The 15,826-nt window shown below is 36.1% G+C and overlaps 1 protein-coding gene across 4 annotated transcripts in view; it reads left to right on the top strand.

The window, feature by feature from the left end:
• Positions 1–15,826, top strand: part of LOC149776139 (uncharacterized) — a 332,110-nt gene that overhangs the window by 298,207 nt on the left and 18,077 nt on the right. For all 4 annotated transcript variants that reach the window (XM_089942420.1, XM_089942418.1, XM_089942419.1 and 1 more), the window contains one exon: positions 535–636. In XM_089942420.1, coding sequence (XP_089798546.1) covers positions 535–636 — 102 coding nt within the window. The remainder of the gene's footprint in view (positions 1–534; positions 637–15,826) is intronic.

Here is a 15,826-nt window from a genome sequence, read left to right as displayed (position 1 = left end):
TATTGTACACACACACACACACACACACACACAGAATGACAATATAAGCCTATCAGCCATTGTGTTCAGGCCAATAATGGTATTGTACACACACACACACACACACACACACAGAATGACAATATAAGCCTATTAGCCATTGTGTTCAGGCCAATAATGGTATTGTACACACACACACAGATACACACACGCAGAATGACAATATAAGCCTATTAGCCATTGTGTTTAGGCCAATAATGGTATTGTACAAACACACACACACATACACACACACAGAATGACAATATAAGCCTATTAGCCATTGTGTTCAGGCCAATAATGATATTGTACACACACACACACAGATACACACACGCAGAATGACAATATAAGCCTATTAGCCATTGTGTTCAGGCCAATAATGGTATTGTACACACACACACACACACACATACACACACATAATAGCAAAAAAATGTAGCTGCCATTGCTTACAATCAGTTCTTTTTCATATCGTTTGATACTCTCAATCCATTATTCCCATTCCCTTTGCAGCACCCTCAAATCCAGAAGAAAACATCAAAATTCATCCGATATATGTGTGCAGAAAACAAAGCTGCCCTGGACCAGTGGATTATGGGTATTAGAGTTGCAAAGGTAGAGTATTATTTTAAACTTTCCTTTTCATCCCTTTTTTATTGTCAAGCCAGCTAACTGGAAGCTCTGCATACTGATCAGTCTTGTGTCTATGTTCAGCTCCATCTTCTCTTCATAGTGTTCAATGTGGTGTCAATGTTCAGCTCCATCTTCTCTACATAGTGAGTGTTCAGTGTGGTGTCAATGTTCAGCTCCATCTTCTCTACATAGTGTTCAGTGTGGTGTCAATGTTCAGCTCCATCTTCTCTACATAGTGTTCAGTGTGGTGTCAATGTTCAGCTCCATCTTCTCTACATAGTGTTCAGTGTGGTGTCAATGTTCAGCTCCATCTTCTCTACATAGTGTTCAGTGTGGTGTCAATGTTCAGCTCCATCTTCTCTACATATTGCTCAGTGTGGTGTCAATGTTCAGCTCCATCTTCTCTACATAGTGTTCAGTGTGGTGTCAATGTTCAGCTCCATCTTCTCTACATAGTGTTCAGTGTGGTGTCAATGTTCAGCTCCATCTTCTCTACATAGTGTTCAGTGTGCATGGTGTCAGTGTTCAGCTCCATCTTCTCTACATAGTGTTCAGTGTGCATGGTGTCAGTGTTCAGCTCCATCTTCTCTACATAGTGTTCAGTGTGGTGTCAATGTTCAGCTCCATCTTCTCTACATAGTGTTCAGTGTGCATGGTGTCAGTGTTCAGCTCCATCTTCTCTACATAGTGTTCAGTGTGGTGTCAATGTTCAGCTCCATCTTCTCTACATAGTGTTCAGTGTGGTGTCAATGTTCAGCTCCATCTTCTCTACATAGTGTTCAGTGTGCATGGTGTCAGTGTTCAGCTCCATCTTCACTACATAGTGTTCAGTGTGCATGGTGTCAATGTTCAGCTCCATCTTCTCTACATAGTGTTCAGTGTGCATGGTGTCAATGTTCAGCTCCATCTTCTCTACATAGTGTTCAGTGTGCATGGTGTCAATGTTCAGTGTGCATGGTGTCAATGTTCAGTGTGCATGGTGTCAATGTTCAGTTCTGTCTTGCTGGAATCTACATATTGATCAGTAGTTCAGATGAATGCATGTTATTGTTGTTGCCCTTTTGCTACAGATAAAAGCTTGCTTTGCAGGTGTTATATGCATGCCTGTGATACTGTCGGACATTGTTGGTGTCTTTTTTAGACTCGAAAAGTGCATTGTGAAGTCCCAAGGGAGTTAGTGCACATGACCCCAGAAAGCAAAATCCATTTGAAAATAAGCTATCTTTTCTTGTAAGCCCATAGAAAATGATTGGAAATTCAAATCTGAATAAAGGATTGGAATAAAAGAAAATTACTTGTCTGTTTTCTTCGAAGAATTGAACACACCTACAAAGAAATAATAGTTGGTAGACTTAGTATTATCAAATGTCATCACTATACACATATGTATAAACACTCACATAATCAAAAACACACTGACATTAAATAAAGTCACACACCAAGTTTATGTCTTTAAAATCCATTGGATAGATGTATATGGGCATAATTTGATGCAGTCTTGTCTATTCTCAGTAGTTCATTAGGGGGTTGGAAGGTAATGTAAGTGTCATTGGTGTTTAGGTGTTTATCTTTGCACTCACAAGAGACCAGATGGTATTGTTGTTCAAACTTCTCTGCTGGATTATCTGAGTGAATCCTGGTCAGAACTGAGTTATTCTTGACTACCATAATGTTAGCATTGTCCAAGGTATATCTGATGCAGCAGTTACAGGTAATTCAGCAGTAATAAATGGCTCTGTCCAGTATGTTAGCATTGGCCATGGCTCTGTCCAGTATGTTAGCATTGTCCATGGCTCTGTCCAGTCTGTCCAGTATGGGTGTTAATGCTTTATCAACACAAATCAACTGTGCCAACACAAGCATGTGCTTATTGTCTTTTAATTAATCTGTTTTATTGCTAAAATCGTCCTGAAAAACATGGGTCAATTAAGAGTTAGTATTTAAACAAAATTAAGATAAAGAATAATTGGAAATAGAACTAATTTGAATAATAGGAAATAGAACTAATTTGAATAATAGGAAATAGAACTAATTTGAATAATAGAAAATAGAACTAATTTGAATAATAGGAAATAGAACTAATTTGAATAATAGGAAATAGAACTAATTTGAATAATAGGAAATAGAACTAATTTGAATAATAGGAAATAGAACTAATTTGAATGTTCAGTTCAGCTTGTTGATATTGTTTCATACAGGTAGTACTGCTATTTCAATGGATGTCATACACTCCAGAATGTTATGTCAGTATAGTGCAAAGAATTAGGTATAAAAAAAACAACTTTAGTTGCTGCTGTGCTTTACAAAGTAAAACTCCATCAACCAGGAGTTCTTAAATTTACTTTTCTGGGCATTGTTTGCTTCATTGATTCTGTATTGCTTCCAGAATCACCTTCAAAAATCAAATACACATGAACACTAGTCTAACAAATTAAATAACCATACTTTGTGTGTCATATATTAAGTAAAATCAGATCTCAAAGAAACATTGCAAACTTTACCAGTAATCTTTAATTAAGATGAGTTAGACATTTAAAGCACTGTGTAATAACTTTTGTTCTTAAACATGAAGCTAGCATTTCTTAATTACCTTAAAACAAATTGGGTTGTTCTACTTTGTAAATTTTACCAATGCAGATTAGTACAATAACTCCCCCACAGCAGTCTTCCAGGGGCTTGAAACACCACCCTAGTTAATATCAGCCAATTGGGTATGTGAAATGATGGCTGTTTATATCCAATTTCCTTGCCTTTATGTATACCATAACTACCTCTGTGCCAAATTGCTGTATTACCAGCCCCAAGGATAGTTTTATGTGAAAATAAGCAGGCCCATTTGCTGTTTATACATGCTGTGGGCATATACTGAAGTAGTGTATTTTTTCTTCTTCAGAGATTAATTAAAATCATGTTTTTCTAAACAAGATTGTGTCAGTGGGTTTGGGAGTAAAAAATCTTGTTTTTAGCTTTATACGTCCTGTTATGGTAGGTATGTACATCTAAAGCTGACATGTTTACACATGTAAAATTAGATCATTTCATGTTACCCTGTCCGTGTTTACAAAGCCTGCCTTCCAGTTCATTAGTAAGTTAACAGCAAGACTTTGTATGTCAGTCTTATTCAAAATAGTTACAAGTAAGCATAGTAAACAATCCCCAGTTTGGAAGTATTTCACAATTCTCGATGTCAGAGCAAACAGAAAGCAAATTGTAACCTATGCTCTACGGAGATTTCCTGTGGGCAGGGGGGTAGCTCTAGTATGATGACCAATCATCTGGAACATACACACAAGCCTCGTAAAAGAGGGCGTGTGCTCTCAGGCAAAAAGTACTCGCCCAACAGCCAAATACATGTACCACATCTGCATCACCAGTGATAAACTAGACATATGTATGTATTTGATCTTTGACCACTCAGTACAGATAAAGAGAGGGGGTGCATTCAAAAGTTTTTGTGCCAAATCAAGTTCCTTGTACAAAGTACCAGGAAAAAAAAGAAATTTTCAGATAGGTTTGAATCATGCAATGTAGTAGGGAGCAACTTTGGAGATGACCTCTGTTGCTTGGTCAGCTGACTGTACTGATGGGGGAAAAAAATTTGAGATGACCTCTGCTGCTTGGTCAGCTGACTACTGATGGGGGAGAATTTGTTTTGAACCTCTATGGCTTCGTCAGCTGACTACACTGGTGGGGAAAAAGTAGTGCGATATGCATTATTTTTCCATAGGCATTAATGCTAACTGACTTATCAGAACTGTTTATATTGAATTATAAAATTGAAAAATGTCTACAGTTGTTCACTTGTAAATTCTAGGAGATTGAATTTGCAGGTTTCTTCATTCTGTCTGTGAGGTAATATTATGGTGGGCATAACTTGTTTTTTACAGTGTAGTCTAATATAAATTTTGTAACTTTTAGTCTGCATGTACAATTGCTGTTCAAGGAAGTTATGTACTAAGGCAGATTCAGCTCGGCTAAATATAGGAGTATAGATATAATCTTGATAATATTATTTTATGGAATCATTACATCGATGAGTCAGTCCATATTCCTTGTCTTGCTTAAGTTTCTCGATACATGTAGTGGTCATCGTTCTGTCCAAATTTTAGTTGACTCTTAGCTGCATATACATTTTCTTATAAATTGTTCACAATTATTGTGGAAGATACTTATTTATGGATTTAATTAAAAAGACTTTACACTTTTCGTCAATATATGAAGCCATATTTGCAACAAAATGTCAGTTTTGGCATGCAGGTGGTAGAATCATGTTTAAATAGAATCATTTCTTGTTCCATTGGTCATGTAAATGTTTTCAATTTTTAGCTCTGCTGGTCATAAACTAGAAGAGTTTATGGGATGGGATGGTCTGTTGTCCATCATCTGTTGCCTGTGGTCTGTCTATTTTTGATCACTACGCTTCCTAAACCACAGGGGCCATCTTGAAAATCTTGTTATTACTACTTCTTCTGATTGAACAGTGATTTCAAATTATTTTTTTTTCTTCCTGAAAGACTTTTTATGTACAGCTGGTTATTACCCCTGAGCAGGAAGTCATGTTGTCGCAGGATTTTCAACAGAAGACTTCTTATGATGTCTAGATGATCTTAAATGAAAACTGTATCAATCTGATATCCAATCTGGCCACCACCACAATCATTTTGAAAATCATGAAACCTTTGTTAGCATCGGTTTTCACTAAAAGACTTCTTGTGGTATCTAATTATTCCTAAGTTAAAATGGTGCCGATCTGACCTTCACCATCTTAGAGTATAGTTATTGCTACTTCTCCTTAACAGAAGGTCATATTTACATGGCGTTTTAACATTCTTGCAGTTAAGTTGGCCATAAATGAAAATAATGCCAACCTAACAATATATTAGTACTTTTAAAGTTACCTCCCCATGTTTTAAAATTGTATTTAAACTTCATATCACACTGAGTTATCTTCATTAAACTCTGTAAGCTTGTGAATTATGACTACAGTATGTATCATAAAGAGTGGTATCGGATCAGCATTATCAATTATCCCTCTCTTTTTTTTTGTTAAAAAAAGGAAAATGCCATCAGTTTATCTACGTTATTGTCTTCGTACCGCTCTGGTCTCATAGTGGTTGGAGCATCCATGTCAGATATGGGAAGCCATGGGTTCGAACTGCAGTCAAGTCATACCAAAGACTTATAAAAATGGTACTAACAACTGCCTTGCTAGGCGCTCAGCATTAAGAGGTTAGCGTTGCGACTGGTCGGCCAGGTGTCAGGATAATATGACTGGGTGGGACATGATGCTACATGTCTGCGGCATGATGCCCCCGTGCTAAACATCACTATAAACTGCCACACTGCAGTCATTGTAGCAATATGACTGAATTTTTTGTAAAGCTATGTTAAAAATCCAAATCACACACACACACACTGTTATAGTCTTGACAATCTTATCAATTGTTTGAGATATCTTCCTGAAACTGGGTGTCCTAACAATAATTTATGTCAAATAATTAGGATGCGCTTTATCAGAATAGTTCTTCTAGAGTAGTGGTATTCTGTGGGTACTCATGAAATAGTTCATCTAGAGTAGTGGTATTCTGTGGATACTCATAAAATAGTTCTTCTAGAGTAGTGGTATTCTGTGGGTACTCATAAAATAGTTCTTCTTGAGTAGTGGTATTCTGTGGGTACTCATAAAATAGTTCTTCTAGAGTAGTGGTATTCTGTGGGTACTCATAAAATAGTTCTTCTAGAGTAGTGGTATTCTGTGGGTACTCATAAAATAGTTCTTCTAGAGTAGTGGTATTCTGTGGGTACTCATAAAATAGTTCTTCAAGAGTAGTGGTATTCTGTGGGTACTCATAAAATAGTTCTTCTAGAGTAGTGGTATTCTGTGGGTACTCATAAAATAGTTCTTCCAGAGTAGTGGTATTCTGTGGGTACTCATAAAATAGTTCTTCTAGAGTAGTGGTATTCTGTGGGTACTCATAAAATAGTTCTTCCAGAGTAGTGGTATTCTGTGGGTACTCATAAAATAGTTCTTCTAGAGTAGTGGTATTCTGTGGGTACTCATAAAATAGTTCTTCCAGAGTAGTGGTATTCTGTGGGTACTCATTTACTGCCAATTTTAAGGATTGTTCTTCTGATGGCACTGTTTATTCCATTTCAGTTCTTCATGTACCCTATTAATCTCATTTCAGATTGGCTAGCACAACAGCTATCTCACTTTGAAGGTTAAGCATTCTGCAGTCTTAAAGGACCATGTCTTATCATTTGCTTATTGATATTAAACATTGGGGGCAAGGTGTTTCAGAATAAGAAAATAAAAAGCACACTGCAGCTGGTGAATGTAATTTAGTAGGCCATAAAGTCGCATTGAATCTAACCTATTTCTTTTGTCAGATATAACAATGTTACAAAACACATACTGATTTTATCCCATAAACAAAGAACACTTTATTATAAATATTATTAAAGAACATTTCAAAATCAGCACAGTGAAGTAGGTCAATTCTCCAGACTTTACTGTAAGACATTCTAAAGTCCTCATTCAGTTTGTGAAACATTTCCTCCCTCTTGTGCAGGAAGTGCACTAGCTGCCACATACATATATATATATATATATATATATATATATATATATATATATATATATATATATATATATATATATAAGTTGGATCCAGTTGCAGACAGCATGGACCCTGTGATGCTTTTGCATAATGCCAGGTCATGGTCTACAACCCTGTGATGCTTTTGAATAATGCCAGGTCATAGTCTACAACCCTGTGATGCTTTTAAATAATGCCAGGTCATAGTCTACAACCCTGTGATGCTTTTGCATAACGCCAGGTCATAGTCTACAACTCTGTGATGCTTTTAAATAATGCCAGGTCATGGTCTACAACCCTGTGATGCTTTTGCATAATGCCAGGTCATGGTCTACAACCCTGTGATGCTTTTAAATAATGCCAGGTCATAGTCTACAACTCTGTGATGCTTTTAAATAATGCCAGGTCATGGTCTACAACCCTGTGATGCTTTTGCATAATGCCAGGTCATAGTCTACAACCCTGTGATGCTTTTGAATAATGCCAGGTCATGGTCTACAACCCTGTGATGCTTTTGAATAATGCCAGGTCATGGTCTACAACCCTGTGATGCTTTTGAATAATGCCAGGTCATGGTCTGCAACCCTGTGATGTTTTTGAATAATGCCAGGTCATGGTCTGCAACCCTGTGATGCTTTTGAATAAAGCCTGGTCATGGTCTACAACCCTGTGATGCTTTTGAATAATGCCAGGTCATGGTCTGCAACCCTGTGATGGTTTTGAATAATGCCAGGTCATGGTCTGCAACCCTGTGATGCTTTTGAATAATGCCAGGTCATGGTCTACAACCCTGTGATGCTTTTGAATAATGCCAGGTCATGGTCTACAACCCTGTGATGCTTTTGAATAATGCCAGGTCATGGTCTGCAACCCTGTGATGTTTTTGAATAATGCCAGGTCATGGTCTGCAACCCTGTGATGCCTTTGAATAATGCCAGGTCATGGTCTACAACCCTGTGATGCTTTTGAATAAAGCCTGGTCATGGTCTACAACCCTGTGATGCTTTTGAATAATGCCAGGTCATGGTCTGCAACCCTGTGATGCTTTTGAATAATGCCAGGTCATGGTCTGCAACCCTGTGATGCTTTTGAATAATGCCAGGTCATGGTCTGCAACCCTGTGATGCTTTTGAATAATGCCAGGTCATGGTCTGCAACCCTGTGATGCTTTTGAATAATGCCAGGTCATGGTCTACAACCCTGTGATGCTTTTGAATAATGCCAGGTCATGGTCTGCAACCCTGTGATGCTTTTGAATAATGCCAGGTCATGGTCTACAACCCTGTGATGCTTTTGAATAAAGCCTGGTCATGGTCTACAACCCTGTGATGCTTTTGAATAATGCCAGGTCATGGTCTGCAACCCTGTGATGCTTTTGAATAATGCCAGTTCATGGTCTACAACCCTGTGATGCTTTTGAATAATGCCAGGTCATGGTCTACAACCCTGTGATGCTTTTGAATAATGCCAGGTCATGGTCTACAACCCTGTGATGCTTTTGAATAAGGCCAGGTCATGGTCTACAACCCTGTGATGCTTTTGAATAATGCCAGGTCATGGTCTACAACCCTGTGATGCTTTTGAATAATGCCAGGTCATGGTCTACAACCCTGTGATGCTTTTGAATAATGCCAGGTCATGGTCTACAACCCTGTGATGCTTTTGAATAATGCCAGGTCATGGTCTGCAACCCTGTGATGCTTTTGAATAATGCCAGGTCATGGTCTACAACCCTGTGATGCTTTTGAATAATGCCAGGTCATGGTCTGTATTGTTTGTTTTCTTTATTAATGTTAACAAACTGCAATGACTGACATAATGTATTTGAAGATTTTGGATATTTGGAGGTGGTTTTGACATGTATACAGTGTACAGTGGTTTTGACATGTATACAGTGTACAGTGGTTTTGAAATGTATACAGTGTACAATATCTGTTGTTCCATTAAATGTACATGGAAAATATAGAATGCAAATTTGTCATATTATCTTGTCAGTAATATTTCTTTACTTTTTATTAATTGGTTCAAATTGACAAACAGTTATAGGTATAAAAGTAAATTTTAAAAATTTTGAGTTGTCAGAATTGGCCATATTTTAAAAAGAATATACATGTATGTAGTTAGTTCTCTGTACGAAAAATTAAGGGGAAAAAAATTTATTTTTTAGATTGATAGTGAAAAATTACAGACAATTTAGTTTTTGTCATTGCTTTATTTTTAGCATACATTACTGTAGTGGATCATATACATGATGTACACCAGGGGTTGGCAACCTATTTGTCCAGATTAATTACAAAATGAAGAAGTACATGCCACCAGAAAGAGAGTAACACTGTTAAAATCAAGACTTTTTGCTGGCCTTCGCATACCACACAAAACGTCTTGATGTGCCACCTTGTGGCATGCATGCTGTAGGTTGCAGACCCCCTGATGTACACTTAACTATGAACAGAGTGGACCCAGATCTGCCATCATATAATGTGCACTCATTGCCACTTATTTTGCTGCATGTAAAACAGGCTATAGGCAATTCTTTTTCTTTTCTTTCCCTAGAGTTAGATCCTGACAGCACAGGGGTTTGATGCTGCAGCAGATTTTGATGTGCCCTGAATGGCATGTAGGATTAGGGTAATCAAGAAGTCTTTAGATTATGGAGTCTAAAGGTCAGAGGTCATGGTCATGTTAAGTTAAATAAAATAATATTTTCAGCACATGAAGTTTAAATTGTTATGTGCCAACATACAGGACTATTAAACATGTGTGGCTGTATAATGTGCTGTTTATATGCTTGTATCGATGGTTTGTTGCCGTGGTAAATATCATGTCATCACCTGAAGATACACATATCAATAATCCAGTAATTCTGCTTAATAGTTTTTGTGCAAAGTAGGATTGGAATATCAAATTCAGTTATGTTTGAAATAATGCAACATTTTTCTCAATAATATTAATTATAAAAGATCACATGATAAGTTTAAACTAAAATTATTTAAATATTTGAAAAATGCAAAATACTTTTTTTCCTGCATGGATATACCACTGAAAACATGTATGTCATAAACATTCTAAAGGCATTGAGCAGATACAGTATTTATTTTCTTCTGCCAAAAATGGTCTGTTTCTAGGCATCAAGACCTACCTAAATAATTTTGGATGAACGCTCCATTAAAATTTGAATCCCTAACCCATCTTTTTTAAAACGTTTGACTAGATTTTGGCCCTTGTTTTACTTTAACCATGGCATTTGTTTAATGCATTTCTTTTTGATGCAGTTACTTTTGAAAGTTTTAATGGATTGAATCCAAATTAGGTATTATTTTATGGCCCCTATTATGGCAAAAGAGTTGATTTTCATCTTGAATCAAGTTTTCTTTAATTATGTCTTACTGGCAGGGGTATTGGTGTCCTGAGGACACACTTCTGATTGACAAAAGACAGTCTGTATTCAGATTTTGTTCATGATAACAATTTAAAGGTCAAGTATGTTTCAAGTTTATAAGAGTAAAATTAGCGTTGAAGGAAACTAGAAGAACAAGCTGTATATATTATCTGTACCTTGCTTCCCTGTCCAGAGTGCATGACTAATTCTAGTAACATTCATTATTACTATAGCAATTGTTATAATAGCTACATTGGTGGTATATTGAAACCAATATTCGTATTAAGTATTTGGTCCTGCAGCAGCTGTGCCTATGTAACTGAATTAGCCATTCTCAGTGCATTTCATGATTATGTTACTGCAGTGCAATGGATCTCAATGTACCTATGTAACTGAATTAGCCATTCTCAGTGCATTTCATGATTATGTTACTGCAGTGTAGTGGATCTCAATAACGTTTTGTCATGTCTTGACTCATAATTCGGGATGTATGCAAAGTAGGAAGCTCAAGTTCCTGTGACAACAATTGTTTGTGATTTTTCTGAGAGCAAAGCTGAGAGGTAGGATTTTAACAATATTGGAGTGTGTATGCATTTCTTTGTGTATGTAAGCATTGTGATTTTCTAATCATAACTTTTTTCATACACAAAAATTGAAAGACCTTTAATATTTTAGGTCATATGAAAGATTTATTATTATTATTATTATCATTATTATTATTATTATTATTAATTTACTATTTCTGGGATGTCAGTTTTCATGGATTTTATGGTTGCTGCAAAACACATTCAGAAACTCTATGAAAAACAATTGTGTTAAGATATTAGCATGTCAGTTAATTAAAGTACCCACAAATTAATTTTTGGCAAAAATGTGAAAAATGATACCCCTAAAATATCATGTGTTCTTACATAGGTCATACAAATCAATGCTTCTATTTTCAGTCTCCAAGTTATTGTCTTTGGTCTCAATAGCAGGTCAAAAGAATTATTGTCATATTATTGTGTATCTGGTCTCAATACAAACTCAAAACCATTAGTCTTCCTATAATTATGTCTCTAGTCTCAATACAAACTCAAAACCATTAGTCTTCCTATTATTATGTTTCTAGTCTCAATACAAACTCAAAACCATTAGTCTTCCTATTATTGAGTATGTCTCTAGTCTCAATACAAACTCAAAACCATTAGTCTTCCTATTATTGAGTATGTTTCTAGTCTCAATACAAACTCAAAACCATTAGTCTTCCTATTACTGAGTATGTTTCTAGTCTCAATACAAACTCAAAACCATTAGTCTTCCTATTATTGAGTATGTTTCTAGTCTCAATACAAACTCAAAACCATTAGTCTTCCTATTATTATGTTTCTAGTCTCAATACAAACTCAAAACCATTAGTCTTCCTATTACTGAGTATGTTTCTAGTCTCAATACAAACTCAAAACCATTAGTCTTCCTATTATTGAGTATGTTTCTAGTCTCAATACAAACTCAAAACCATTAGTCTTCCTATTACTGAGTATGTTTCTAGTCTCAATACAAACTCAAAACCATTAGTCTTCCTATTATTGAGTATGTTTCTAGTCTCAATACAAACTCAAAACCATTAGTCTTCCTATTACTGAGTATGTTTCTAGTCTCAATACAAACTCAAAACCATTAGTCTTCCTATTATTGAGTATGTTTCTAGTCTCAATACAAACTCAAAACCATTAGTCTTCCTATTACTGAGTATGTTTCTAGTCTCAATACAAACTCAAAACCATTAGTCTTCCTATTATTGAGTATGTTTCTAGTCTCAATACAAACTCAAAACCATTAGTCTTCCTATTATTGAGTATGTTTCTAGTCTCAATACAAACTCAAAACCATTAGTCTTCCTATTATTGAGTATGTTTCTAGTCTCAATACAAACTCAAAACCATTAGTCTTCCTATTATTGAGTATGTTTCTAGTCTCAATACAAACTCAAAACCATTAGTCTTCCTATTATTGAGTATGTTTCTAGTCTCAATACAAACTCAAAACCATTAGTCTTCCTATTATTGAGTATGTTTCTAGTCTCAATACAAACTCAAAACCATTAGTCTTCCTATTACTGAGTATGTTTCTAGTCTCAATACAAACTCAAAACCATTAGTCTTCCTATTATTGAGTATGTTTCTAGTCTCAATACAAACTCAAAACCATTAGTCTTCTTATTATTGAGTATGTTTCTAGTCTCAATATAAACTCAAAACCATTAGTCTTCCTATTATTGAGTATGTTTCTAGTCTCAATACAAACTCAAAACCATTAGTCTTCCTATTATTGAGTATGTTTCTAGTCTCAATACAAACTCAAAACCATTAGTCTTCCTATTATTGAGTATGTTTCTAGTCTCAATATAAACTCAAAACCATTAGTCTTCCTATTATTGAGTATGTCTCTAGTCTCAATACAAACTCAAAACCATTAGTCTTCTTATTATTGAGTATGTCTCTAGTCTCAATACAAACTCAAAACCATTAGTCTTCCTATTATTGAGTATGTTTCTAGTCTCAATATAAACTCAAAACCATTAGTCTTCCTATTATTGAGTATGTCTCTAGTCTCAATACAAACTCAAAACCATTAGTCTTCCTATTATTAGGTATGTCTCTAGTCTCAATACAAACTCAAAACCATTAGTCTTCCTATTATTATGTTTCTAGTCTCAGTACAAACTCAAAACCATTTGTCTTCCTATTATTGAATATGTTTCTAGTCTCAATACAAACTCAAAACCATTAGTCTTCCTATTACTGAGTATGTTTCTAGTCTCAATACAAACTCAAAACCATTAGTCTTCCTATTATTGAGTATGTCTCTAGTCTCAATACAAACTCAAAACCATTAGTCTTCCTATTATTGAGTATGTTTCTAGTCTCAATATAAACTCAAAACCATTAGTCTTCCTATTATTGAGTATGTCTCTAGTCTCAATACAAACTCAAAACCATTAGTCTTCCTATTATTAGGTATGTCTCTAGTCTCAATACAAACTCAAAACCATTAGTCTTCCTATTATTATGTTTCTAGTCTCAGTACAAACTCAAAACCATTTGTCTTCCTATTATTGAATATGTTTCTAGTCTCAATACAAACTCAAAACCATTAGTCTTCCTATTACTGAGTATGTTTCTAGTCTCAATACAAACTCAAAACCATTAGTCTTCCTATTATTGAGTATGTCTCTAGTCTCAATACAAACTCAAAACCATTAGTCTTCCTATTATTGAATATGTTTCTAGTCTCAATACAAACTCAAAACCATTAGTCTTCCTATTATTGAGTATGTTTCTAGTCTCAATACAAACTCAAAACTATTAGTCTTCCTATTATTATGTTTCTAGTCTCAATACAAACTCAAAACCATTAGTCTTCCTATTATTGAGTATGTTTCTAGTCTCAATACAAACTCAAAACTATTAGTGTTCTATTATTGGGTACATATCTAGTCTCTATACAAACTCGAAAGCAATGGTGTTAATATTATTAACCGTGTCTACGGTCTCATTACAGACTAAGAAACAATATCTTTTACTTACAAAGTCCATTTTTGCAAACCTTCCTCCGGCTGTTCCTTTTGATGTTTTTTTCAGTATTTTTATACATTTATTTTCATTGTTGAAACAGTGGCATAGTAGCTCGAATGCTATACTCCTATACAAATATTACGGGTTTGATTCCCAGACCACGCTGGGTCTGCTTCTGTGTTGTATTCTTAGGCAAGACGCATAACTATCTTTAGTGTAAAAAAATAAACTAAATCCACTTTGGAAAAAACTGTACAATTGAATCTAGCCCAACCTAACCATAAATGTTTTTGTGCACATCTTATGCATCTGATGTCTGATCTCTGACACACATCTGTCATTTTTAGATCTATCAGTCATAGTTCCAACATTCAGTGGCAGTACTTCTGCTAAATGATAATTGAGCTGTTAAATATATTATGCTTCATCATTATGCATATTACACTTTCTTATTGAGAAATCCAAAATCCAATAATTAAGAGAAAAAAATATGAGGAAACAAAAGTGGATAGGGACAGCATCCAGGGGCCACATCTCTGTCAAATGCTGATGCAGAGTGAATACTGAAATATGAAATGAAGCAAGGTGTATTGAGCATTAAGGAACGTTGATGATGAGATGACATCCAGGAGCCATAACTCTTCTAAAAGGAGATTTTGCCAGCTTATCATGCACCTGAGGAACACTGATAATCAGACTTGGCCAAAGTCTCATTAATATCTTACTGCCTACGAAACTTAGTTAAAATTTATATGCAGAAATGGAAGTGAGTGGGTCTGTCAATCAGGGGCCTGAGTCCGTGAGTGGGTCTGTCTATCAGGGGCCTGAGTCCGTGAGTGGGTCTGTCAATCAGGGGCCTGAGTCCGTGAGTGGGTCTGTCTATCAGGGGCCTGAGTCCGTGAGTGGGTCTGTCAATCAGGGGCCTGAGTCCGTGAGTGGGTCTGTCAATCAGGGGCCTGAGTCCGTGAGTGGGTCTGTCTATCAGGGGCCTGAGTCCGTGAGTGGGTCTGTCAATCAGGGGCCTGAGTCCGTGAGTGGGTCTGTCTATCAGGGGCCTGAGTCCGTGAGTGGGTCTGTCAATCAGGGGCCTGAGTCCGTGAGTGGGTCTGTCTATCGGGGGCCTGAGTCCTCTAAATAATGATGTATATTGCTGATAACCTCAGGCAAGGTTCCGTTGATGTGATGGTAAATATGCCGACTGATGGTGTAGGTTCCGTTGATGTGATGGTAAATATACCGACTGATGGTGTAGGTTCCGTTGATGTGATGGTAAATATGCCGACTGATGGTGTAGGTTCCGTTGATGTGATGGTAAATATGCCGACTGATGGTGTAGGTTCCGTTGATGTGATGGTAAATATACCGACTGATGGTGTAGGTTCCGTTGATGTGATGGTAAATATGCCGACTGATGGTGTAGGTTCCGTTGATGTGATGGTAAATATGCCGACTGATGGTGTAGGCTGCAGACAATTGAATTATGTCAAGATCTCATCATTGTTAGTCTGCCCTGCCTATTGTAAAATTTTGGTTCAAATCTAATAATAAATAAGGAAGTTAATGTGCAGAAATGAAAATGGAATGGTCTGTAAATCAGGAGCTTTAACTCTGTTTAGCAGTGACACAAAGCAATGATA

The sequence above is a fragment of the Sinohyriopsis cumingii genome, chromosome 18 (genome assembly GCF_028554795.1).
Source record: "Sinohyriopsis cumingii isolate HCF-2022 chromosome 18, ASM2855479v2, whole genome shotgun sequence".
Classification (NCBI taxonomy): domain Eukaryota; kingdom Metazoa; phylum Mollusca; class Bivalvia; order Unionida; family Unionidae; genus Sinohyriopsis; species Sinohyriopsis cumingii.
The sequence above is the reverse complement of the archived record's forward strand: the minus strand, read 5'-3'. Positions and strand labels throughout refer to the sequence as shown.